General features: G+C 37.2%; 1 protein-coding gene across 5 annotated transcripts in view; it reads right to left on the bottom strand.

Annotated features, from left to right (window-relative positions):
* Positions 1–3,236: 3,236 nt before the first annotated feature.
* Positions 3,237–24,654, bottom strand: part of LOC113053255 (activin receptor type-2A-like) — a 43,551-nt gene continuing 22,133 nt past the window's right edge. For 3 of the 5 annotated variants that reach the window (XM_026218122.1, XM_026218125.1, XM_026218127.1), the window contains exons 4-12: positions 24,023–24,177; positions 19,128–19,151; positions 13,587–13,730; positions 11,320–11,463; positions 10,767–10,912; positions 10,362–10,476; positions 8,238–8,376; positions 7,345–7,475; positions 3,237–7,254 (exon numbers count right to left, since the gene is read on the bottom strand). In XM_026218122.1, coding sequence (XP_026073907.1) covers positions 7,060–7,254; positions 7,345–7,475; positions 8,238–8,376; positions 10,362–10,476; positions 10,767–10,912; positions 11,320–11,463; positions 13,587–13,730; positions 19,128–19,151; positions 24,023–24,177 — 1,193 coding nt within the window. In that variant the 3' untranslated portion in view covers positions 3,237–7,059. The remainder of the gene's footprint in view (positions 7,255–7,344; positions 7,476–8,237; positions 8,377–10,361; positions 10,477–10,766; positions 10,913–11,319; positions 11,464–13,586; positions 13,731–19,127; positions 19,152–24,022; positions 24,178–24,654) is intronic. The other 2 variants (XM_026218123.1, XM_026218126.1) reach the window with 1 other exon arrangement.

Here is a 24,654-nt window from a genome sequence, read left to right as displayed (position 1 = left end):
GTAGCATAGAGAGCTGCAGGGAAAAAGTTACCTGCAGACACAAATCATTTTTAATGAGAGGAACGAGCAGAACTTTGAGTGCGATGGATAAGTGGAGAGTGTCTGAGAGGGTTTCTCTACAGAACATTGCCTATATTGCTTACACACACCCGGATCCTTGAAATAATTGGACCATTTATGTTATACACTATTGTTTAAAAATTTTGGGGTGAGTAAGATTTTCCTTTTTTTTAAAAAAGAAATTAATACTTTTATTCATTAAGGATCCATTCAATTGATTGATTAACATTTCTAATGTTATAACATATTTATATTTCCAAAAATGCTGTTCTTTTGAAATTTGTATTCACAAGAGAATCTTGGGGAGGAAAAAATGTATTATGTTTTACACAAAAATATCTTTCACCAATCAGCTGGTTATGATTCCCCATCATTTAAGCTCAACACACACAATGATGTCCCAAGTCTCAAGACAATTAATTGTTGGAATCATTGCATCATTGAGATCCAGGTGTGAATTAGTGTAAACTGGGATCAGGATGAAAGGTGAGTAAGTAGCTGATAAATTTAGCATCACAGGCTTCAAGATGTCCGTTTCCCCTTATCACAAATGGTTATCTTCCTCTCTTATATTACCCTTTTTTCTCTTTGACTTGAATATTTGTATGTGTGAACCTTGTCTTTTAGTGTAGTCCAGAGGTGTTTCAGCCTCTCTGTGCTGTGAAGGCTATGATGTTCCTCATTACTGTACTGCATATTGCTCTTCTTTCCCCTCAGGGTCCTATTCTTTGGGTACACAGGGTTCTAGACCTTTATGTCCTGGGAGTTCTGGATGTGATGTTCCAAGGAGCCAAATAATGGTGACAGCCAGGAATGTGGCCAAGTATCTCGCAGTGTTATAAGAGTAGTTTATACTGCTGATATTTGGTTTGAGTTGAACTCCCTCTTTATTTTTGATCACTATACGATTCCCTAGGGTAGAGGCAGGAGTAGAAGTTGCAGCTTTTTAGGACTCAGTGAATTGCAAAAAGTGTGCAAATGAACTAAACACCACTTGCATTATATATTATGAGCATTGCATTGCATCATTACATGCATTCACTGAGGGGGAACGGTGAGCCAAGGGGCCTTTGTGATATTGTGACATATGCATTACTAGACCCAATTTTATCTCAGCTCAAGTTTGAATATGGATTCAGTGTGAAACTTTTTGGTCACATGATATTGATCTTTCAGTCTGAAAATATAAAGGGAGAAAAGTTACCACTTCTATTCAAGATTCAAGTGGCTTTATTAGAATGGTAAAGAAGGCTTTAAATTACAGGCATACACATAACAAACCAATAAAAAACACACAAACCAACAGTGAGAGGGATTATTCAAGCCTATCTTGACAGAAAAACTAAGCACAGTCATATCTTTATAGTTTTAACTGCTTTCATTTCTTATAGGGTTTCTTTGGAGTTTGGAGGTTATAATTTTCCTTTTTGCAGGACACATTTATCATTTATCACATTTCACATTTATCTAGAAAAATAGGAATATGCCCTCTGGATTGGATTTAAAATATCCTTCAAGAAAGCTGGAGAATGCTGTATACATATTCAGTGGTGGTCAGGTAAAATAGATTTGCTCAAAACCAAAAATCAACTAGGAGATCATGATATGTGTTTATGTCTGTCATTAATTGAATTTGTGCACATTACTATTGATATTTTAAGCACATTTCCAGATCTCCAACTGTGGTTTGGACAGTTGGATTGCAATAAATCTAATTTGTCATGGTTGATTTAACATTTGGCTTTTTTAGACAACTGTTCTGTCCAAGACAAATAAATAAATCATATGTGGGAACGGAGAGCTGTAAATGTAAAACCTTGCTGATACAAAAAACATTAAATTGTCACATCAGCAGTTTTTCTGGAATCTGGAACCTTGCGAAAACACATTTTTAAAGACCTATGTTGTTGATTTTAATTTAAACAAATACCTTAGGGAAATAATTAAAGTCACATTTAAAGTTTTTTTATTATTATTATTATTATTTTAATGCCATTCATATACATTTATTTTCATAAAAACATTTGTTGTGCATTTTTTCATTTGTAAAATTTGTTTGTAATAAAATTGAATAAAAGCTATAGAGAGAGAGAGAGAGAGAGAGAGAGCTTTAATTACATTTTATTTCAGATTCTTTAAGTTTAAACAATTTTTGTGTCTGTGTTCACAATTTACATTTCAATTTATGCATTTTTTAGGCAAAGTGACTTAAAATAGACATTACTAATTTGAACTACATCTGACTTTATGTAAAAAAAAAAAAAAAAAAAAACCTTTAACAGCTTCACAAACATTTATTTTCTTAAATATGAAAATATAATGTGTAAAAAGTAAAAACTAGAGCATATTCAAAATATTAATAAAAACTATAATAGAATGACATCCTTGTTATACTTCTCAGAGCTTTAGAAATAAGTCTCACCTTGTGGATGCATTAGGAGGTTTTTTTATGATTAAAAAAAAAAAGTCAGCGAAGCACATAGTGTGTTAGGAGAATGATGTGTCGACTCCCACACTGTTATTCAAAGACATTTACAGCAGCCTGAGGTGCTTCAATTTAACAGAGAAGCAGCGAGATGAGATGCAGTCCACTTTATTTGATATATAACCTGTAGATCCACTGCTAATGGATCAAGATGGGACAAGACACAATGACAGAAATTTGAAAAACACTTGAAAATATATGTCGTTTTCAGGATGTGTAATAAGAACTATATGATAATAATGTGGTGTTTAATAGCTGGTGGAAAAATATTCAAAAGTTTGAGTTGGTTAAGACTTAAAGACCTTAAGGTTGTTTAAGTCTCTTATGGTTTCCAAAACTGCATCTAATCTGCATGATTAAACTGTATTTATTCAAAGATATAATAAAAATGGTAATTTAAATGAAATATTTTTTACATTTTTATTTCAATTTAATGCATAATTGCTAAATGATAATCGTTTTATTAAATCAGTAATAAAATAATAATTGATTTACTCAGAATTAGTGAAAAAAAGAAAAAAAGAAAAGAAAAAGGAAATCGGGAATCAGAATCAGTGTAAACAGAATTAGGTCAAATGCTGACATCTAGTGGTGTGTTCACACACAACATCATTCAGCACTGATTCCAGCGTTGAGAAAATATGCATGCACGTATTTTCAGGTAAGTTCAATAATTGAGACACAACACACATTTGAGAGCAGTCACTATACTTTATTTGAGGGGAATAGTAGCATAAAATTCCATCTGTACATTATGTAACAATTACGTCTGATCAGGCCCTGAATGCGTTAAATCCTCGAGAGAAAGTTGGACAAAAATGGCATGTCCAGCACAACAGTAATACAGCTGCTCGCACCTAAAATGCAGAGTTTTGGTAAAGTGGAGATATTCACTCAGTGGTGTAGTTGAGAAGAAAAAAACATGGTCACCGAAGACCCAAAAAGTGTCTGAGAGAAAAGACCGAGAGAGAAGCTGCTGGTCGAATCCCAGGAGCAATACTGGCGTGCTACACTGTGTGTTCAATCTTCTGAACGCTGTGAGTGGAAGTCTGAGGTAAAGGATTGATTCTTTAGTAGTGTTTTAATTATCTGACCAGTTTTAAAAATAGCATCACTTCTCATTGATCCAGTAAAGAAGAAGGACAATTGGGCCATGATATAAATTAATAAAACTAAAATACAGATGTACAAAATGAACATTAAAATATTTAATAATAATAAGGATTTTTTTTTTGAGACATTAAAAAAAAAAAAAAAACTCATGCACTTTTCACAATCTAAAACAACATTCATATTTACATACGGTGCATTTTCAATTGAGTCCTTTACTGAACATGGGGCTTTTAAAAGTTTGGCTTTACATATTATTCAACCTTCATCCCAGATTCCCTAAATAGAAAACCAAAAACAGACAGGGAAACAGGACAGCACCTGGTAAAAACACAACAGGCCAGCAGCAGTCACTCAGCTTATTGAATCGTCTGTAGTGTTTACAATCGAAAGTTAAATCACAAGAATCTCACGGGAGACACTGTCAGACCAGAGCACTCATCCTGCAAATTAACCAGTACTTCAGTTTGGTCTTATAACTGACTGACCTTAAATTTTGCATCTACAGTGTGAAACTAAGGGCCTTTGAAAGATGGCATGGCCCCTTGTATTAATTTACCATCCTGACAGCAGTCAGATGAAATAAAACAGAATGAGCATGCTGAGAATGCTACAGTAGAGAGAGATAGAGAGCTTTCATTGAAAGGGCTTGATTGCATACTGTAGTATGGACCTGAACATTGTCAAATGCATCAAACTGTAAAAGAATTGTGAAAGCAAAACACACCAAAAATGAGCCACTGAATTTTATGAATCTCATATCAGGATTTGTTCAGACAGGCAACAGATATCCGATTTTGTATCAGACTCAAATCAGTTCAGATGTCTGTAGTCTGAATGGATTAAAACAAACAAACATGAAATGCATTGTCCACAAACTGGATTCAGACCACAGCAGTATGTGGTTTGAAATCAGATTAAAATCAGGTTTTTACAAATATGTTGAGTCTGTATGGTCAGATCAGATCTTACTTGTTTTTTTTGTGTTTTTTTTTCACCATTCAGGATGATGTGACTAGTATAGAAAGCAAAATGAATGAAAATGAGCCACCAAATCATATTAGATCATTTGTTCAGACAGGCAGAATAAATCTGATTTAGTATCTGATTCAAATTAGTTTAGTTGATTGTAGTTTGATTGGCGGAAAAACAATAAAAATTTTACAAAAATGATACAAATCACATTAATATGTGGTTTTAAATCTTTTTTTTTTTTTTTTTTTTTTAGAAATGCATTCAGCCCGAATTGTCAGTTTTCACCATTAAGGATGTAATGTGACTAATACTGAGAGCAAAATGAGCCACTGAAGCATATTTTAGGACTTGTTCGGACAGGAAGCAGAAATCCATTTAATATCGGATTCATATCAGTTGATTGTGGTTTAAATAGGAAAAACCCCACATAAAAAGATTTTTTTAACAAACCTGATTGAAATCAGATTAATATGTGGTTTGAAGTCAGATTAATATCAATTTCACTGTGGACAGTCGGTTTAGATTTAGTCAGATTAGAGCAGTGTTTTCGTCATCTAGTATGCACTGTGATGGTAATGATTGATATTGGGTCCGAAACAAATGGATCAAATCTCTCGCAAAATGAATCGAATTGGATTCCAGAGCAGTGTGAATGAAGCCTAAGAGCAGCAGCTTTCGTTTGAAAGACTGTGTCAGCCTGTCGGCAAAGAGTTACTGCATGTGTTCGCTCTCCATTACAGCATATTATTAGCTTAATACTCTCAGACAACCGTGCGTCATATGCATAGCCTGACGTTGTCTTCAGTTTGTGATGTACATTATGGTTTAAGCAAACTGCTAGGCGCTTGTATTTTTACCACACTGGAAGTGGCCTGTGAGCTGTGAAACAGCCCCTGCTTAGGATGTTATTGCACATAATATGACCACACTAATAAGGTGTTATATTAAGGGCCCTTGCATCCATAATATAACAAGGGTCACCAGAATGGCACCAGAGGACTCAAAGCAAAGGGAAACGCTTCCTGAGACATACTGAGGGACAGTTCTTGTAGAAGTGTGTAGAAGGTCGCCTGGTTGGTGATCTGAAGTCAGTTTGACGTGTCACTCGTGAGGTCGGGCTTCATGAGAAGGCCGGTTCAAATGCAGCGCACGAGGGCGGTCTTCTACTCGCAACGCCACAGGAGCGGACAGTGAGAAGACCGTAGAAGACCAAGATTGGAGGATTCCCAATGAAAATGGAAATGAAAGAAAAAGAGTGACGCCCCCGAAGACAGGAAATAACATCAGATGAACTAATAAAGAAGGTGTTTCCATGACTGCTAATGGGATCTCATGCACAAGCTCCACATGATTACAAATGTTCGAAAAACAAAGGAAATTTCAAAAGGAACAAAAAGAAAGAAAAGAAAACAAGGCATGCACGTATGTCAATGCTGTAAGGACACCGCAAACCTATATTGGTAAGTGCTTCTGTATTATTTTCACAAAATTCATATTCTCAGGGATTGTTTTCTTCTCAACAGGTCTCGATAAAGTCAAAATTTGTTTGAACAAACAAACGGTCACAATGCTAAAAAAAAAAACCCAAGTATCACATTTTAAACAGCAGGGCAACACAGAGAACAACTAAAAGAAAGAAGGCAGAACACTGGTTTATGAATGGCCATCGTTTCTTGGCATAATCTGTCATATAAAAAAAGTTTTTCCCCGTATTTAAAAAGCTTCCGTGCCAAACGGAGGTCATCGAAAAGCCTCTTTTTTTAATATCATATAGTGTTACAAAACAAACGTATTATTAGGATGAGAAACTGAGGTATACCTTGTCGAGAGGTTGGTGGTTATCTGACAGAAACTCTGAAAGCTTTCAGAGGAAACGCGTGTTGATTTGGGTTGTATCACCATCACCCTTTCTGTTGATATTTGTACAGCAGCGTCACACTACACATTCAAAAAGCTGTTTCTTATTGGCATTACAATAGTCATTCATAGGAACACATTAAATGTGTCTTTTTTTTACATGGACGTTGCCCTTTTTATACTGAAATGACACGAGCGCCTTGCGGAGGACAAGTCTCCTTTACTCCTTGAACGTGAAAGTTTATTCTCCGAGCAGAGAAACGACAACAAAGAGGTTCGGCTTATAATCCATCCGTCCTTACCAGAGTGCCACGTGGTACTAGTATATATATATATATATATATATATATATATATATATATATATATATATACACACACACACACAGATACAATAACGTAGCTGGCTCCAGGTATTCGGCACAAAATGCATCTTCTGCATTTGCTCCAGCCTTAAGTAAAGGACAATCCTCCAGCATGTCTGAAGCCAGCCGTCAGAACAGCAGTCCACCACCATCTCCGACACAGCTTTTCTGTTCGGTCAGCCGCAATTCACATGCTGATATCCTCTAGTCATAGACTGGACTCCTTAGGGGGATAGTCCACATTGGTCACCATGGTTACAACGGTGACTATTTCCTCCGGGGCGGAGACGCTGGTCTGCCGCTGCATTTGGATCACACGTTCCTCGACGCAGCCCGCGGAGAGACGCGCCTCAGCCTCGTGGTCCCAACATTCCTCTATTGTCTCGCACAGCATGGCCAGACCCTGAGAGACAAATGAACATGTTTCTATCAAGCATGATATTCACTTAATTCAAATCTTCAGCTGCGGTGGGGTTTAATGATGATTACGTACCGGATGTTTCTGCCAGCACTCCCTGAAAGTGGGCCGGAGCTTTTTGTGGACCACCACCTCCTGCATGTCCTCTAGAGTGGGGTGCTGGCCCACCTCCTCCTCAAACGGAAGCATGTACTCATCCACTGGACCTTAAGAAAAACAAAACAAGATACTGGATTTTGAAGAATGTTGGGTACCAAACCATTTTGGTGACCATTGAGTTCTAGGTATAAAAACATTTCTCAAAGTATCTTCTTTTATGCTTCTCAGAAGAAAGTAAGTCTTTCAGGTCTTGAGAGTGAGTAAATTATGATAATTTGTGTGTGTGCCTTTAGTGGTTCTTGGCATCAGTGTTTTAAAACCCCTGTGTTAAGAGTTTTGCTGGGAGAATAAAACTACGTATCAAAAATGGAATTAAATAAGTGCTGATAAACACTGACAAATTAAAATAAGATTGGATAAATAATCCACATTATCAACAAACGCCAAACAACATTTTGGAGAAGTAGCTAAACAGAATGACTTGAAACCACCCGATCTGCCATCACACTCTGTCATCCATTCAATCCCATCATGCACTGCACTCAATGAGGCTGTCAGAAATGAGGACCTCTGTCACAACAGTCCCTGAGGTCCGCTTCACTTTCCACACCTGATCAATATTGTTCCATTAGACCAGAGACCAATAATCAATAATAGTGATTGTGAACTTACTGCACTTACAGTGACAGGCTTATTCAGGGACCCAAGTGATAGTAAAACATACTGGAAAATGTGTTCGTGTGATCATGGAGTGCTGCCAGACCAGTAACAACTCAAATGTGAATAAAATTTCTATAAAATAGCTGATATAACAGCACAGCTTAAATGTCAAAATAGTGTGGGAGTAATAGCAGCTCATGTCTTCGTACCATCAGATGCAGTGCAACGGGCCGCCAGCTCCCACAGCACCAGTCCCACCGCATACATGTCTATCCTGAGGAAAGAATCTCGCTGGAAGTTGATGGCTCCCTCCAGTACCTCTGGGGCCATGTACCGTCTGGTTCCCACCTGAAGTGCACAGAGAGACCCCCATCTGGTTAGCATAACAGATTAAAATGGAACATGTACATGCATATAGTATGCCTTGATGAGTAGTGAATTATGGGCAACGGTCCAGCCGCCAGAGCAACTATTTCTATTACTGAAATTCTATATCTGAGAATGATTTAGTGATCGAGATACATACAATGATTGAACATGCTCCCTGGGCCCCACAGCATTGACTACCCACTGCTCTGGGAGTGTGTGCACCGCTGTGTGTGTGCACTTGTATGGGTTAAAAGCAGGGCACAAATTCAGAGTATGGGTTACAATTTTAACCCATCCAAAGTGCAAACACACACCAGTGAACACACACACACACACACAGTGGGCAGCCATTTATGCTGCGGCGCCCGGGGAGCAGTTGGGGGTTCGGTGCCTTGCTCAAAGGCACCTCAGTCGTGGTATTGAGAGTGGAGAGAGCACTGTACATTCACTCCCCCCACCCACAATTCCTGCCAGCCCGAGACTCGAACTCACAACCCTTCGATTGCAAGTCCGACTCTCTAACCATTAGGCCACGACTTCCCCAGTTAAGTTCATTGTTATCCTTGTTCTTTTGTTTTAACTGTTCTATTTGTTCATGATTTTATTACCTGTTTACCAGAATAATACCTTGTAAAAACCTCAAGATGTGATTACTTAATGGAGAAACAGTTGAAGGCTGCATGCCATGGTTTTAATGGACTTTGGACCTTTTTGCATTCAATAGTATATACATTTTTGTTGTGGTACAGAGAAAGAAATTTCATTTCTTATATGGTGTTGTCTAGGGTTGTGGTAGTGAGGAAATTTTCCCACCGGTTAATCGTCGTTTGACAACACTGGTAATACTGGTATCAGTATTGGGGTGGGGGTGTTAGTTCGTTTGAGTTTCCCTCTTGTCTTCGCTTTCAAATGGCTTGAAAAACTGCTGTACAGATTTTACTTTAACTTTCAAATTAGTGGCAAATGAATTGCCAGGATTCAGTGTCAAGCAATTGTTCGTATGCGTTTTCCCTCGGGTTTCTTGGCTATCAAATAGTTTGAAAAAGCGGTGTGCGCATTTTACTTTAACTTTCAAATTAGCATTTGGGGTTGATTCAATTCAAGCAAAAACAACGTCAAACTCACAGAACTTTTATTAACAAAATTAATAAAAATACTCTATATATGCCTATTAAAACAACTAATTACTTAGGCTACACAAAGTTTAAATGGGTATATAAAACCGATATAGTGCTCAACACTTTGGAACCAAACAAACAAGAAACAGAACGTTTATTAGCTAAACAAATAAGAAAGCTTGGAGGCACGGCATATACACCTTGATATAAAATAAAATAAATAAAATACACAAAGTTTAAATAAAGCAAACAGCAAACACTGTGGAACAAAATAAATAAGAAACAAATGTTTAAAGAAACGTCCAGTCAATAGGCTTTTCAAAATCTAAAATATTGCCAAACAGGCGCCTTTGCATTTCCTTTCTAAACCGTTTTCTGTTATCATCTTGTCTTTCTCACCTCACTCTTGTCATTCAGGTTGACTCACTTTCCTCACACAATAAATAAAATCTGACTCCTGCTCCATGGTGCACTGTAGTTTGCGCATGATTCGGCACGCTGCATTCAGCATTTCGTTTTTAAAAGTGTCTGTCCTCTAACTGAACTTGGCTAAATGATTTTTGTCACTATAAAAAATCTAAAGGGCAGTGGGGGGTGCTGTGGAAGGTAAGTGAAGTATCAGTGTTGTGGCTTCACACCGGTATAACAGAAAACACATCGCAGAAAACCTAGTATTGACTACTGACATTTTTGTGTCGTGACAATTCTTTTATGTAGGCAGCACATTAGGTTTTGAGATACACACTCTGATACACCTCCACAGAATCATATTCATATTTAAACACACTTCACAGAGCAATCAGCACCCGTTTTAGAGGATCTGAACAGTTGTCTTTCAACACTTACCTGGCCATGTGTGTCCCCAGCTGACTTTCCTGCCTCAAACTTCAAAGCCAGACCGAAGTCAGCTATACAGGCCGTCAGGTTTGTCTTCAGCAGCACGTTCTTGCTCTTAATATCTCTGTGGACATACAATACAATTGAACATTTTCAAGTAAAAATGGCTTAAAATGCTCACAATGCAGTTTTCAACATGGTTTCAGCAGTTTTTGTCTATAAAATTAAAGTCAGTGGGGTCTAAAACAACACTGTACCACAGTGAATGTCACTGCATGAGGGGAAAAAACAAACCAAAAACCCTGCAGAAGAAAGGAACTCTTACAGGTTTGGACCAACATTAGTATATGTTTTTGGGTGAACTATCCTTCTGTTCAATATATCCAAGGACCATAATGGTTCTTCGTCTCTCACCTGTGGGCGATGGCTGGTTTGTGGCCATCTTTGTGTCCTGGAAAGTCCGAGTGCAAGTAAGCCAGGCCCCGAGCCATGGTTTGAGCAATGTGACACAGCTCGTTCCACGTCACTACGTTTGCCTTTAGGTAGTCAGTCAGGGAGCCCTGCACACAGACAGAACAATCATGGCTTTATATCAGCCTGCAGTGCAAACAACTAAAACAACTATAACAAAAATGAAAATTAGATCAGCAGCATTGAAATAGTAGCCAATTTACTTTCTAATTTTTTATTACTTTACTTGTCATGTTTATTTCTCTGTGTTCAGCATCTGGAATTGATCATTTCATTAAGCAAAATCTCTAGTCTGATGTTCAAAATTCATATAAATTAAAAATAGACTTTTTCCATTTCATTAGCAACATAGCAAAAAATAATATAGCATGTAATCCCTGCTGATTTTGATGGCAGAGATAATACTTTATGAACTCTACAAATCTCTACGTAAATCTAGTATGTTCCTGCTTTTAAGTACAAGCTAAAACTGTCCAGCCCTCGTAGAGCTCCACACCTTCTCATGGTAAGCCGTGATGAGCCACAGCTCGATGTCCAGGTTGCTTCCTCTCTTCTCTGCCCCGAGGAACTGAAGAATGTTTTCATGCCTCATGCCAGAGAGATTGTAAATGTCATACTCGTTCTGCCATGAGAGCTTGTCCTGAGAAAGACACAAAGTGCATGAGTATTACAGCACACCGGTATGATGGGCAATCCCCTAAAAAACACTGAGGCCCATCATAGATAAGTCAACAGCAGTGTGGCTGCTAACTGACCATTAAAACAACTGATACGAGTTACAGAGCCTTAGCTGGCATTCACAGACAACTCCAATTATGTAAGTAGTAATTTACCAGAGCGACTTATTACATCGTTGATTGATGGATGACACAAATTATTTTTATATTATTATTATTAGAGCTGTGGAGCGAGACCGTTTCTGTTAGCTATTTCTACTAAAGATGCAAAAAGAGTAAAAACACTGTAATATTTCGAAATATTATTACAATTTATAATAACAATTTTCTATATTTTAAAACAATTTATTGCCATTATGTCAAAGCTGAACTGCTGATTTAGTGCTCAAGAATTTTGCATATTTTGCTGCAGGACTTTTAAGCTCAAATTTAAGACCTGCACAGATAAAATGAATAACATATGAGCTGGGTTGGGCAATGTCTATAGAACCATATTAAACTCTAAAATGCATAATTTACAGGTCAGATACAAAAACAATACGTTTTATAAAATGCTAAACTTTACATTACAGACTTTAACTCTGTTTTAAGAAAATGGATTCAAGAGTCAAAAGTATTAATTATTATATTAGTTTGAACAATTATTGTTTATTAAATTATTATATAAATTAAATAATTTATTTTAGGGGTATGCAATATCGAAAAAAAAAATCTTGATCATTTTCTGGGATTTTATCGATAACAGTAATTAGATAATATTTTGCTATAGTGTGTTATTGTGCTGATATCTTATCTGTAACTGTGCTAACAGTTGGCTCCTGAATTTTTTGATATTCTTCATCTTCTGTGTGGTAAGTTCACAGCAATAATAGAAATGAATAATTTCCAACTAGTTTTTAACAGCCATTTTAACCTTTAAGGCATTTTTTTTTTCTTTTTCTAAAAATGTGCACCATCTTTTGAGTAAAAATTCTTGCATTTGGGCTTTTACCAAACAAATGAAATCAGTATCAACAAAATTGACCTTTGCAATGCAGAGGAAACACAGAAGCGGCATTAGAAGTGTCATTTAGATGCATTTACACAGTGTTCAATGCAGCTCTGAGGGACATTGCACACTTTTAATACATAAATAATGTTTTCATATTTAAAACATAAAACATTGAAAACTGATGTTTGAAAAATGAAAAGGTACCTTAAATATGAAATGAAAACTGCCAGTAGGTGGCAGCAAGTCAACGTTTAGTGAGTCATTCCGTTTGAACTGAATCATTTACATGGGCGATTCATTCAGAAACGAAAAACTGTTGTGTTGTTCAGAGACGCAAAACAAAGTATTTGGAATTATCTTTGTGAGAGAAAGAGCAAAAACAGGAAATATGGTATCTGAAACCCTAAGTCTCTTAATATTAACTCCTTGTTTACTGAAATGTTGTATAAAATCAATATCACATTTGTGATCATGCTGACCTTTGGAGAAAAAAACGTCACTCTTTGTGTGATATTAACTATATGAAATGATAGCAATATATACATTTTCTGCCCCATATCTTGAAGTATGTGATAACTGTAAATGCATTTTAATAGACTGATTCATGCAGTGAAAGAACGCACTATAAATGCACACGCTCTAGTCTAACCTGCTAGACTTCATCACTTACTTTTTAGGTTTTTATAATGTTTTGTGTTCTTATCGATCCACCCGTTCACATTTGAAGCTCTGCATGTTTGCAGGGTAAAAACATGGGTCAATTTTCGCATTCATCTGAACACTGAACAAAACAACAGATATATTGAAAATGCTCATTCATTCTCTGCCAGCAGGTGGAGCGTTTGATAGAATAGAACTGTTTCCCCGGGTAAACAAGTCAAGTCTATCATTAATTAGAAATATTAAACATTACTCTCAAACTCAGTTTGAATTAAATCACATGATGTGCTAATGTTCTACATGCAGTGCATGTATATGTAACTTCACAGGCTGACACATGGCTCAGCTCCATGTTTGGCTGTGTAATTGGTAAGCAGGTTAGATTAACTCTTCAGCTTTAGGAGCTGATTCCCTGGCCTTGGGTTCACGTGGTACCTGAATGGGGAAAATCTTTACTGCCACATAGTCACTGAGCAGCTGAGCCTTCCACACACAGCCAAAGCGCCCCCTAGCTTTGATTTCCAACAGCTGTAGTGGCTTCTGGACCAGGGTGGGAGATGGGGGCATGGGTCCAGGGTCCTGAAAGACAATAAATAAGAAAGGGTAAGTCATTGGGTTGGATGAACAAACCATCTGTAGGTTTAATAACTGCTGTAGACTTCATCACTATGAAGACTATCGTCAACCGACTAGTTTCACAGCGACTGTCTAAATCACAAGCTGGCTGTGCTGATTTCTGAACAACCTCTGCAGGGTTATTAAAGTGCCACCATTAACCACCATAAGGTCATTTCAATAAGATGTGTTTACAAAGAAAGGCCATTCAAAGAGGTCATTACAGAAGGACACAGTCCAGATGCAAGACCCTGGTATTATACCATGAATCCTTAAATAAAATACCTTGTCTGTTAGATTGATTGCTGGTGCCACTGGTATATTGTGATTCCCACTTTAAAGTAGATAAGGGTTGGTTCATGCTAGATTTTATATTCAATTTCATACACTTCCATTCATTCACATGCAAATGAAGGAGAATGGGTACACAAGCACATGCAAAGATTTTGTCTTCCGCTGCACACTAAACTCTGACCTGTGAATTGGCGTACAGAGAATCTGTAGGGATGCACCGATGTATCGGTCGCCGATATTTACTAGCCGATTTTTACTCAATTTAAAACCATCGGCATATCTGCTGTATGAGGAAAAAGGCTATAACAAGCCGAATGTTTACTAATTAACTGAGTGAAGGCATTGAGCTGTATAATGTCTTAGCGCTGCTGTCTGATCTTTAATGCTAATCAAATAACAAAAGAGAAAAGATCAAACACTATTCTAACACTATTATACGTTTTGTGAATATAAAATGAAAAACAACAGCATTTATTTGGAAAATAAATCTTTTGTTATGTTATAAATGTCTTCACTTTCAATTTAATGTCCTTTCTGAATAAAAGTATTAATTTCTTTCAAAAAAAAATAAAAATCTTAGAATCTCAAAAACCCTAAACTTTTTAAACTTTAGCATAAGGCAATTTCAAAACAACAGTTTCAGTTCAGAAGAGAAACAGCTTTAATTTAAGCCATTTACCACCAACAATAAAGTTGTTACTATTGTAAAATGAGCACTTTGCAATGGACCACATCAATTGTTATAGGAGAAGGGTATTAAAAAGAATGCAAACCCAGCAGAATACATGTATTCATATTCATTAGGGTTATAACACATTGTGAGAACATTGTAAATATATTAACAAATGCAAACAATACTAGATGTGGTTATGTGTTAAGTGGAGTAAAGGTGGACCATGTCATGCAGCTGAGCTACAAAAAGCTTTGACAGAAGGGGCTTATGGGAGTTGCAGTTCAGAGCTTGTTAAACATAATCCATAGCATCTGTAAGTGGACCACAGATTTGATAAGCAGCTGACCTAGTTTGTGGGTGCTGTTAAATGCACTAGCATGCCATTACACCTTGAAGGCTTGAACCTTTATGGACATGCCTTATATAAGCAGAAACCATTTAACAGTTCGTCTAAATGCAAGAGAGTGCGCCCCAACCTCGTCCGACACCCAACATGACCTTTTCTGACCAATTACCCTTTGTCAGCAAAACACAATAGACTGTTTCCCGCTTATCAAATAAGCTTATCCCAATTATTCAAGCGAATCAGTGTAAGAAAGCAATATAGATGGCCTCTATAGGCACAGATGCAACCCCTGCCAGTGTGCTTGCTGTACTTGGCCATATGACTCCCCTTATACTCAATGCAAGAGTAAATCGATAAATTTCAGGTGTATATATATTTATGTTTGGTATGTAATGTAAAATGTTTATTTATATAAGATAATAGGTATGCCACAATTCTCAATATATTATTCGGTATGACATCGTTTTTTAGTTTAAATAATCTAAATGGGTTTTATTTTTCTCTGAATTGCTCTGTTTGTGTACCCATGAGTTGACGCCGAGAGCAGGAAACACCTCTCCATCTATAGTCTCACACAGCCAGACTTCAGACTGACAGCAGAAGGTCTGGGAACTTTGGCTGCTTTGAATGGCCAAGGACCGCCCAAGAGGCCATATGACTGACAAGTAAAACAACCAATCACGTTTCATTTTGTGTCGCATCATGTTTAGGGGCGTGGAAATGTCACCACAATAACAGACCGGTGTTTAAACTCTTGGATGTATCTGTATATTTATACGAGTCTATGCCTATGCCTATATGTCTATGCCCTAAACTTTACATATTTCACATAGTTTTGAAAATTATAAATATAATTAAACACAAATATACTTAATTAGTGTGAAAATACCCGTGATGGCTTGAATAACACAGATAAACTATACATTGTCTTAGTCAAGTGTTAATTTGTCTTCAAGTTCCATTATCAATGTTTCTATTAGGGATGTCCCAATACCACTTTTTTACATCCGATACCAATGCCGCAGCTTTTGCTATTTGCCGATTCCGATATCAATCAATATTATACCACTAATAATAATAAACTAAATGGAAGCACTTTAGTGCATCAAGTCGTTATTTTTGTTTTATTCGCTTACAAAAAGTGTTAACCCATATAACCCAGAATGCACATCTGGAGTATTCTGGGCAGTCTATGGTACAGTTTCAAGCCTCCAGGTTTTCATCCAAAATATCTTAAATTGTGTTCCGAAGACTAACGGACGGTTTGGAACGACATGGGATTAAGTGATTAATGACAAAATGTTAAATTTGGGGTGAAGTAACCCTTTAAGTGCTTGATTGGAGAAAAAAAAAAAAGATTAATTTGGCCTCCTTTTTAAAACAAATGGTCAATAAGTAGGTATGATGAAGAAACGCTGTCCACAGAGCACCTGCTGGATTGCCGTTTGGAGTTCAGGCAAAAGTAGGACAAATGCAGAACAGGCATGTTTTTATATGTGGCCTACATTTCCACCAACTGAACATGGAGGGGAAGGCACGGTTGTGCTGAACTGAGACTCTTTAGCATATGGATCTGGGTTGTTAACTAACTTTCCTCCAAATCCTCAAGGAAACAAATGCTGGAGAAAAGTACATCGCATGACTGTGGGTGGGAGGAGACAAGGTTAAAGAACAGAACATCTATCATGCAGAGAAGAAAAACACGAAACGGTGAGGACGCAGGCGAGAAAGCGAGTACTTCTGAGATGGCAATGCTTTGCTGTTACACAAACCGAGAGAAGTCGACATTAAATGAGGGAAGATGGAGGTAACTAAGCTCCTGAGGGGGACGTAAAGAAAACAACCCTCACTCTGACCTCACACATCTACACCTACATAGGTCAGGATCATGTTTATTTTTCCATTTACCTAAACGTCAGTCACCAAGTAGACACCAGTCATAAACATGATGATAATAGGTTTTACTGGAAGTGTTTGCCCCTGGGGCAGTGGCCATGGATGGAGGCACAGACTGACATTTTTAAAGCATTCCTTTTCTAAAATAGAGAAAAAGAAAAACAACACAGGTAATTTAAGAGGGCTATCCTTCTACCCAGATGCCTGTGGCAGATATAGTATGTCAGAGTGAAGGTTACTGGAGTTGTCTGTTTTGTTCACTGTCTGAAATTAAGAGACCAGTGGAAAAAGTCTAGCAGAGACAATTGTTTGGCATGTGACTTACATGTGAAGCATTCATACAGGTATTTACATAGGTCCCGAATTCTCATTTCTCAGTCTTTGAATAACTGGTTTTAAACAGATTATTGAAATGTCATTTGCTTTCTATTTTTATACACAAACATACTGTAACAATCTGACCACAGCCAGTTTGTTTTTTAATTCACCATAGAAGGACAACTCAAAAATGTGGCTTCATTATTTCGTGATGTATCAAATAAATTCAATTTAGACGTATTCACTCATGGACATTTTTTATTGCACTCTACTATAGTCTACTATAAAAGTCTACAATAAATGTGATGTATGGAAGACTGAAATGATTTATCTCACCTAACAGAAAGCCACCATGAGGTTCATGACTGTTTACTAAGACTATACTTTAAAAAGAGTGCATCTGGGATAACTTGTTCGGCCTTGAAATTTTTGAGGGCTTTTGATCTCTTGTGAATTATTTACATACAGTTATTCATTTGAAAGACACATTTCAACCAAAGCAATACACATTGGTTTGCTGTAACAAATTCAGCATTTACACAATGTAATGCAGAGCTAAAACCTTATGGACCTAATGGACTTCTTAGTGCCAGAGTGCATCTTATCAGTACTGGCACACAGGTGGATAAAAGCATTTATGCGATGTTTTGTATTAAACCTTCAGGATGGACTAAATCTCAAGAGCAATCAGACAACAATCTTTGGCTCCAGAACCCTGAGTGACCACTTGAATTCCGTTACTTGTTTTTGGGCTGCCCAACATTACTGTTCAACCACCCTCTGGGAACACGGAGCGATTCAAAAAGATTGTAAAAAGGCAATATCTTACTCTTTTGCAGTATTTTATTTTCCCCTTGAGGTCCACTTACAATATTAGTCAAGGTTTCCTGGACTAAAAGTTAAATATCCTGGTCATAATTCAGTTTTTCCCCTCCATTTTCATCTTTCTTTCTAGCCCCAAGAAAACAGGCTGCTTTTACTGTTAGTGTGATATGGAAAGTGATCACTGAAAAAAACATAGTACAATCTATATAATCACTATACCACCGCATTACTTGTTCGGAAGGAAAAATCCAGTCTTACATAACATGACCCTTTTAAATCTAGCAAGGCATTTTTTATTTATTTATATTTTGTTGTTGTAGATTTATTTAGCTCATGGACGAACATCTGTCAAGAAGTACATTCATGCAACTGTAAATACAGCTCAGGACTCATCAGGGAATAATCTTAGTTCATTCCAGTTTTTAAGAGCTTTGCCGCTCTGGCCAAAACTGCAAATGAGTGCCGCAGAGACCCACAGCCTCACATCTTTCAAAGTTATCAAGCCATTTTTCATGTGTATTTTGTGTGTGCCGAAACTGAAAATGTCCACGAGGTGACACTGATGCAATATGACAGTTTGCCATGAATCTTTCAATAGGACTACAAATGTTTCATAGGTTATGTACAATATAAACACTTTCCAGCTGTTCCCCATTCCCACATTCATTCACAACATTCATCTTTGCATACATTTGCTGCATGCTTGGAGACGTGCATTTTTAACCTCAGTTCTGCCATTTTACCATGCACCTAAATCAAGGGATCTCTGCCTGAATCCCCTGAATCGGAGAGGATTAGGTTTTTGTTATCCGTGCACCACAGTCAGAGCATCACAGACTGATAAGGCAATGTCCAGGGATCAACACAAAATAAAACCGGTGGGATATAAGAAGAAAATGTGCTAACAAAAACAAAGGGGTGCTTTGGATAGCAGTGAAAAAATAAAGAGATTAAAATGAGGTTCCAACATAATCTTGAAAAAAAGATGAGTGAATCAGGCTTCTCTTACCTCTATCATTATATGAAAGGCGTGCTAGTTTAGGAAGGAAAGAGGAAATCAAGCGTTAGTTTTAGTTTAACGTATATGAGATGGAAAGAGGAGATGGGGAATTTCATGATTTCTTGAAGAACGAGTAAATGTGTTTCAGCATTTCTGTAGGAACTTACACTTGCTGGCCAACATAATTACATTTTACAGGTTAACCCAATAACGTCCGTCAAAAAGATTTAAAATTTATGCCAAGCTAAAAGATAGAAGCACTATTTTTTTAAAGCTAAAACAATTCCGGTAACACTTTATTTTAAGATGTCCTTGTTACACGTTACATGTACTTAATATTCTAATAACAATTAATTATGCATTATTACATGCAAGTAACCCTAAACCAAACCCTAATCCTAACCCTAATCATATAGTAAGTACATGTAGTTAATTAATATTACTCCGTACTTAAATATATAATTAGACTGTAACAAGGACCCCTCAAAATAAAGTGTAACCAAAATACCTTCTACTTTCTTCTCATACTTTAATGTGCAGAGACTAAAAGTAAGCCATTCATAGGTAGGTCTTGTTCAAAAAACGGCCTGACATAGCAACATTTACACAATCAATGGCTTGTGTTTGGGATGGGAAAATCTGTTGGTCCAAGCAATGATTTTGGGATTTTTTATTTTCGCAATTCTGTTTGCTGCAACTTATGTACATGCTTCACAATGTAAAACAGCATATACTGGTGCAGGCGTGGGCCTCGAGTAGATATTCTGATTGAATATCTTGCCTTATGTGACACATTTTTTGGCTTGTCTGTGATTTTTTACTGTGTGAGTGAATATAACGGTAAAGAATGAACCTCCAGCCCCAAGGATACCAGTCAATGGTTGCTGCTTATACCCGAGGCCAAATCTGCATGTTACAGCAACTGCCAGACTTTTAACAAGATTCTGAAAGACTTCACCAAATAAAACTGAAAACTAGAAACAATTCAGAATGTTTCAAAAGAAAACACCAGAGATTTGAAAGAGTTAAAGAGAAAATTGGGCATAAATTGTTGATGTTCTGCATTCCTATTCATCAATTCAATATAGTATTGTACTCTACTCAAATAACTAATATAGGAACAACTTAACCATGACTTAAAAACAAAACAACAACGAGAAAATAGTGTTTTCAGAGCTGTGGTGCAGCATTTAGCACACGTCTTCCCTCCACATATACCAAAACATTTCCTGTATAATGCAACACAAATAAAAAGTAAAAAAAAAAAAAAAAATGCGGGGAAACAAAAATTGTGATTTAAAAAAGAAAGAAAGACAGAAACATAATGAGTTTTTACTGTCACAAACAACCCCATAATAAGTAAAAGAAAAACTGACCATCTCAATGCATTAGAGTTCAAATCTGAATATAAAAAATGGATTCAAAGCAATAACCTGTGCATGAATGCAGAATCTGACCCAATGACCTTTTCTGCAAATTCTGCAAAATGCGTGCAGCTACCTGAATGCCATTCCTTCCTGAAACAAAAAAAAATCTTCACAGTGAAGCCAAGCACTTAATGCGGTTAAAGCACACTATACTCTCTTTCCTGAAGGACATGTTGGGTCTTGAGTCCTCATAAGAAAACTGTTAAAAAAAAATCAAGAAGCTTCTATCTGCCTTCTAAATGGTATGTGCCTCTAAAGTGGAGGCTTGGGGCCAAATGTGTCAAAAGACATTATTTTTAACTACATACTTTAAAAAGGCCTGAGAATTGATGGGGAAACATTTCAATCAGAGCTATTCAAAACAATGTTGATGACGACTGCTAAGGGCATCATAAAATGATTCTCATCTATGTTGATAAAGTGCCCAATGTAAATACATGCAGCAACAACCATCAGGCCAACATACACAGTTAAATCTAAATGGGATTCATCATGCGTTTTCATTTATGCTGTTTAAATGTTTACAGAGATCATATCAGTGACTGAATAAACTAACCAACAAAGTTATAGGAAGAGAAGAAACAGTACAAAAGATCAAGTCAGGCAGCCCTCAAATTACTCATATTTAGCTCAAGCTGCACAAATAAGTTGTGAGAGTTGAGCTCATCTAACTTAGCACTGAACACTAGAAAGAAAGGTTATATCACAAATGCAGTAGCAACCCTGTAATAATAGCTCCACTGAAAGGCTGAAGAAAGCAAAATGTTATTTATCAACTGAGAGTGAGCAAGCACTTGGACAGTAATGGTTTCATCAATGAAGAAGAAAGAGAACTAAAACCCTTTTCTGCACTCAAACATCTTTTAGTCGATGAAACAGACTGTCAAAGAAACTACATTTCTAATCATTTCAAAACAGGCTGACTTCTTTGTGCCACTTTGGGAAATGCCACACTTCCTGTCAACACGTTACAAAATCATTTCTGGCAATCTTGCAATGTTGGTGACGCAGTAGACTGACAGCTAGAGCCAACATTCTGGAGGAAATAATCGATCAAAACAAAAAGTACATTAGGATATAAACTACCATTCAAAGGACTGAGGCTAAAGCTGCCTTTCCACTGTACATGACATTCGGACACGATTGTCACACTTCTCTCTCTAGTGGAACCGCGCAGAACTTTCAAACTGGTCGTGCAGCAACCATTACCTCGACATATTCACCATGGTAAAATTAATAATTTAAATGAATATAAATAATGTATGAATGCATCGTAACAAATCAGATGATCCCCCCAAAATAAAAACAGTAGGTTTAATGGGGCTAATCAAAGTAAATAATGATTTAAAAATTATACAATATTTTTTCTGAAAGTGGAAGTCGTGACATTTGCCAAGTATGGTAGCCCATACTGGGAATTGGTGCTCTGCATTTAACCCATTCAAGTGCACACAACAAGTGAACACTCCCCTGGAGCAGCGGGCAGCTATATCCAGCGCCTGGGGACCAACTGGGGGTTCAGTGCCTTGCTCAAGGGCACTTCAGCCATGGGTATTGAGGGTGGAAGAGAGCGCTGTTCTTTCACTCCCGTCCACCTACAACTCCTGCCAGCACCGAGACTCAAACCGGCGGGCGACCTTCTGGTAACTAGTCCGGCTCTCTAACCATTAGGCCACAGCTGCCCCCCTGCCCCCTTCTGTCCAATTCTGACCTTGCGCCGATAATTTTGATTAGAATACATCACATCCAGTCGGGCGGTCACTAGGGCTACTCCGATCACGATCGGCCGAACTTTAATGCGCAAATAAACGCTGAAAATGAACGTGGATTTGCGCATCTTCTCAGTTAACAACGGCTCTGTGTAGTAACAGCTGCTCTATGTGAAATCACGCACCTGAGGGAATTTACCGCTGATTAAAGAACCCGCTTTACTGACAAGATGCGCATTAACGAACAGCCGATCGTGATTGGAGCAGCCCTAGTGGTCACATATGGTCTAGCTGCAGAAGTTCAAATATTTGAACGCATCCGGAGCTCAAATCGGATCCAAAATTTCTGCATACGCATAAGATCGGAACTCCATGCAGCTCCCGCACTACTTTCCATTGGAAATGAATGACTTCCGGTCTGTCGCTTGTCATTCGTCGGAGACAGTGGAAAGGTGGCTTTATTTAAAAATGAATATTTTATATTTTAATTTATTGTAAATTGTAAGTTTTCTCATTTAAAATTTGATGGCAAGCTACATTTTCAAAAGCCATTATTCCAGTCTTCAGTTTTTTTTTCAGGATTCTTTTGAAAAAAACAAAACAGCATTCATTTGAAATAGAATTCTTTTGCAACAATGCAAACGTCTTTTGATCAGTTCATATGTCTCTGCTAATTAAAAGTATTCAATAAAAAAGTAATAATTATAAAATAAAACCTTTTCTTTCTCCAAAATTACTTTCTTTTTCATTTGATGTCACCAAACCCCCTCATGTTTCCTCTCCTGCCCAACCATCTGTCAAACCCTTACAGTTTATTTTGTTTAAAACAAGGTTCAACTTGGTTGAATCCAAAAGAAAGAAAAAAAATACATACCACACACACACACACACACACACACCATTAGGGAAGCTGTGATTGCAGTTTCATATTAACTAAGTGTTGCAATAGTCCCTGAGGACTTCTGACTGCTGAATCAAGAGTTAATTAAGTTCCCTACATATATATATATATATAAAAAAAAAAAAAAACAAGTTTGGGCTGATAATGATACCCGATATCAGCAACGCTATGGGGATCTGTCAGATCTGGCCTACATAACGCTGAAACTCAATCGGGGAATTCCAAATGCTCACCTGACACAAAGGTAACCCTTTGTGCTACCACAGAGTCCATAAAAATCACCCCGGCACACATTAATGCATCTATTCTGAGCTGCTAAAGATGTCCCCGAAAGGCTCAACAGTAAGGATTTTTTCTTCCCTTCATTGGCCAAATCTATAAAGATCTATTGTGTAATTCAGAAGTAGATGTGAATCTTAACACTAGTCACACACAGGGAGTAAAGGTCACCTGATTGCTCATGTCTTGTTATGTCAGCTCGGTTATCTCGTCTTTCTGGTGGAAGAAGAGGGCACTGAAACACAACCGTGTCCTGACAGATCAAGTTTGATTTCAGCTGACAGTGTGTTTGAGCTTAAGCGAGTGTGACATTGAGCACATTAGATCCCTGAAATCACTGTCATTTACATCAACAGGAAGTGCTGCCCAGAGGAAATAACAGCTCCCAATAGCACCGTTTCTAGTGGCATGAAAATGTTCTGAGACACTGAAACTCAAGAGCTAGAGTGATATGAGCAGATGGATTTTACAACACTGTGCTCCATGTGATTCACTGACATTAGTGTTTCACTTCAAAATATGGGAACGCTCATCTCATTTTACAAAAAGTGAAAACACATGCATTATATATTAAAGTTATCAATTTACCTGGGTAGGCACCAGAACAGGCGGATACGCCAGTTTGTGGTGTCGATACATCCAGAAGGAGAGTAGGACAATGGCTGCGATGCCCATGATGGGCACGATGGAGTAGAGAACAGTGCTGAACAGAGGTGGCGTCTGAGTGAAGGTTTTAGATGTTGCTAGGGAGAGAAAAAGAATGAGAGACATCAGTGCTGATCAATGATTTTTATTAGGTGAACGATGTACACTACTGTTCACATGTATTGTTCACACTAAAGCTGCATTTAGTTGATCAAAATACAGTAAAAACAGTACTGTTATGAACTATTGCAACTTAAATAAATAAATAAATAAATCAAGTTTAATATATAATTTATTCTTGTGATGTCATCATTGTCATATGGTCCTTCAGAAATCATACCAATGTGCTTATTTGGCACCAAAGAAACATTTCATAGTAATAATGTTTAAAACATATTTAATTATTTATTTTTTAAAAGAAATCTTTGATGAATAGAAAGTCAAAAGCGGATAACTTTTTTTTTTTTTTTTTACCATCACTTAAAAACAAACAAACAAACAAATAAAAAAACTACAACAATCTTACTGAACCCAAACTTTGGAATCAAAAGTATATCTGTGACCAGCATGCTACT

This window comes from Carassius auratus, chromosome 34 (assembly GCF_003368295.1).
Source record: "Carassius auratus strain Wakin chromosome 34, ASM336829v1, whole genome shotgun sequence".
NCBI classification, from domain to species: domain Eukaryota; kingdom Metazoa; phylum Chordata; class Actinopteri; order Cypriniformes; family Cyprinidae; genus Carassius; species Carassius auratus.
The sequence above is the reverse complement of the archived record's forward strand: the minus strand, read 5'-3'. Positions and strand labels throughout refer to the sequence as shown.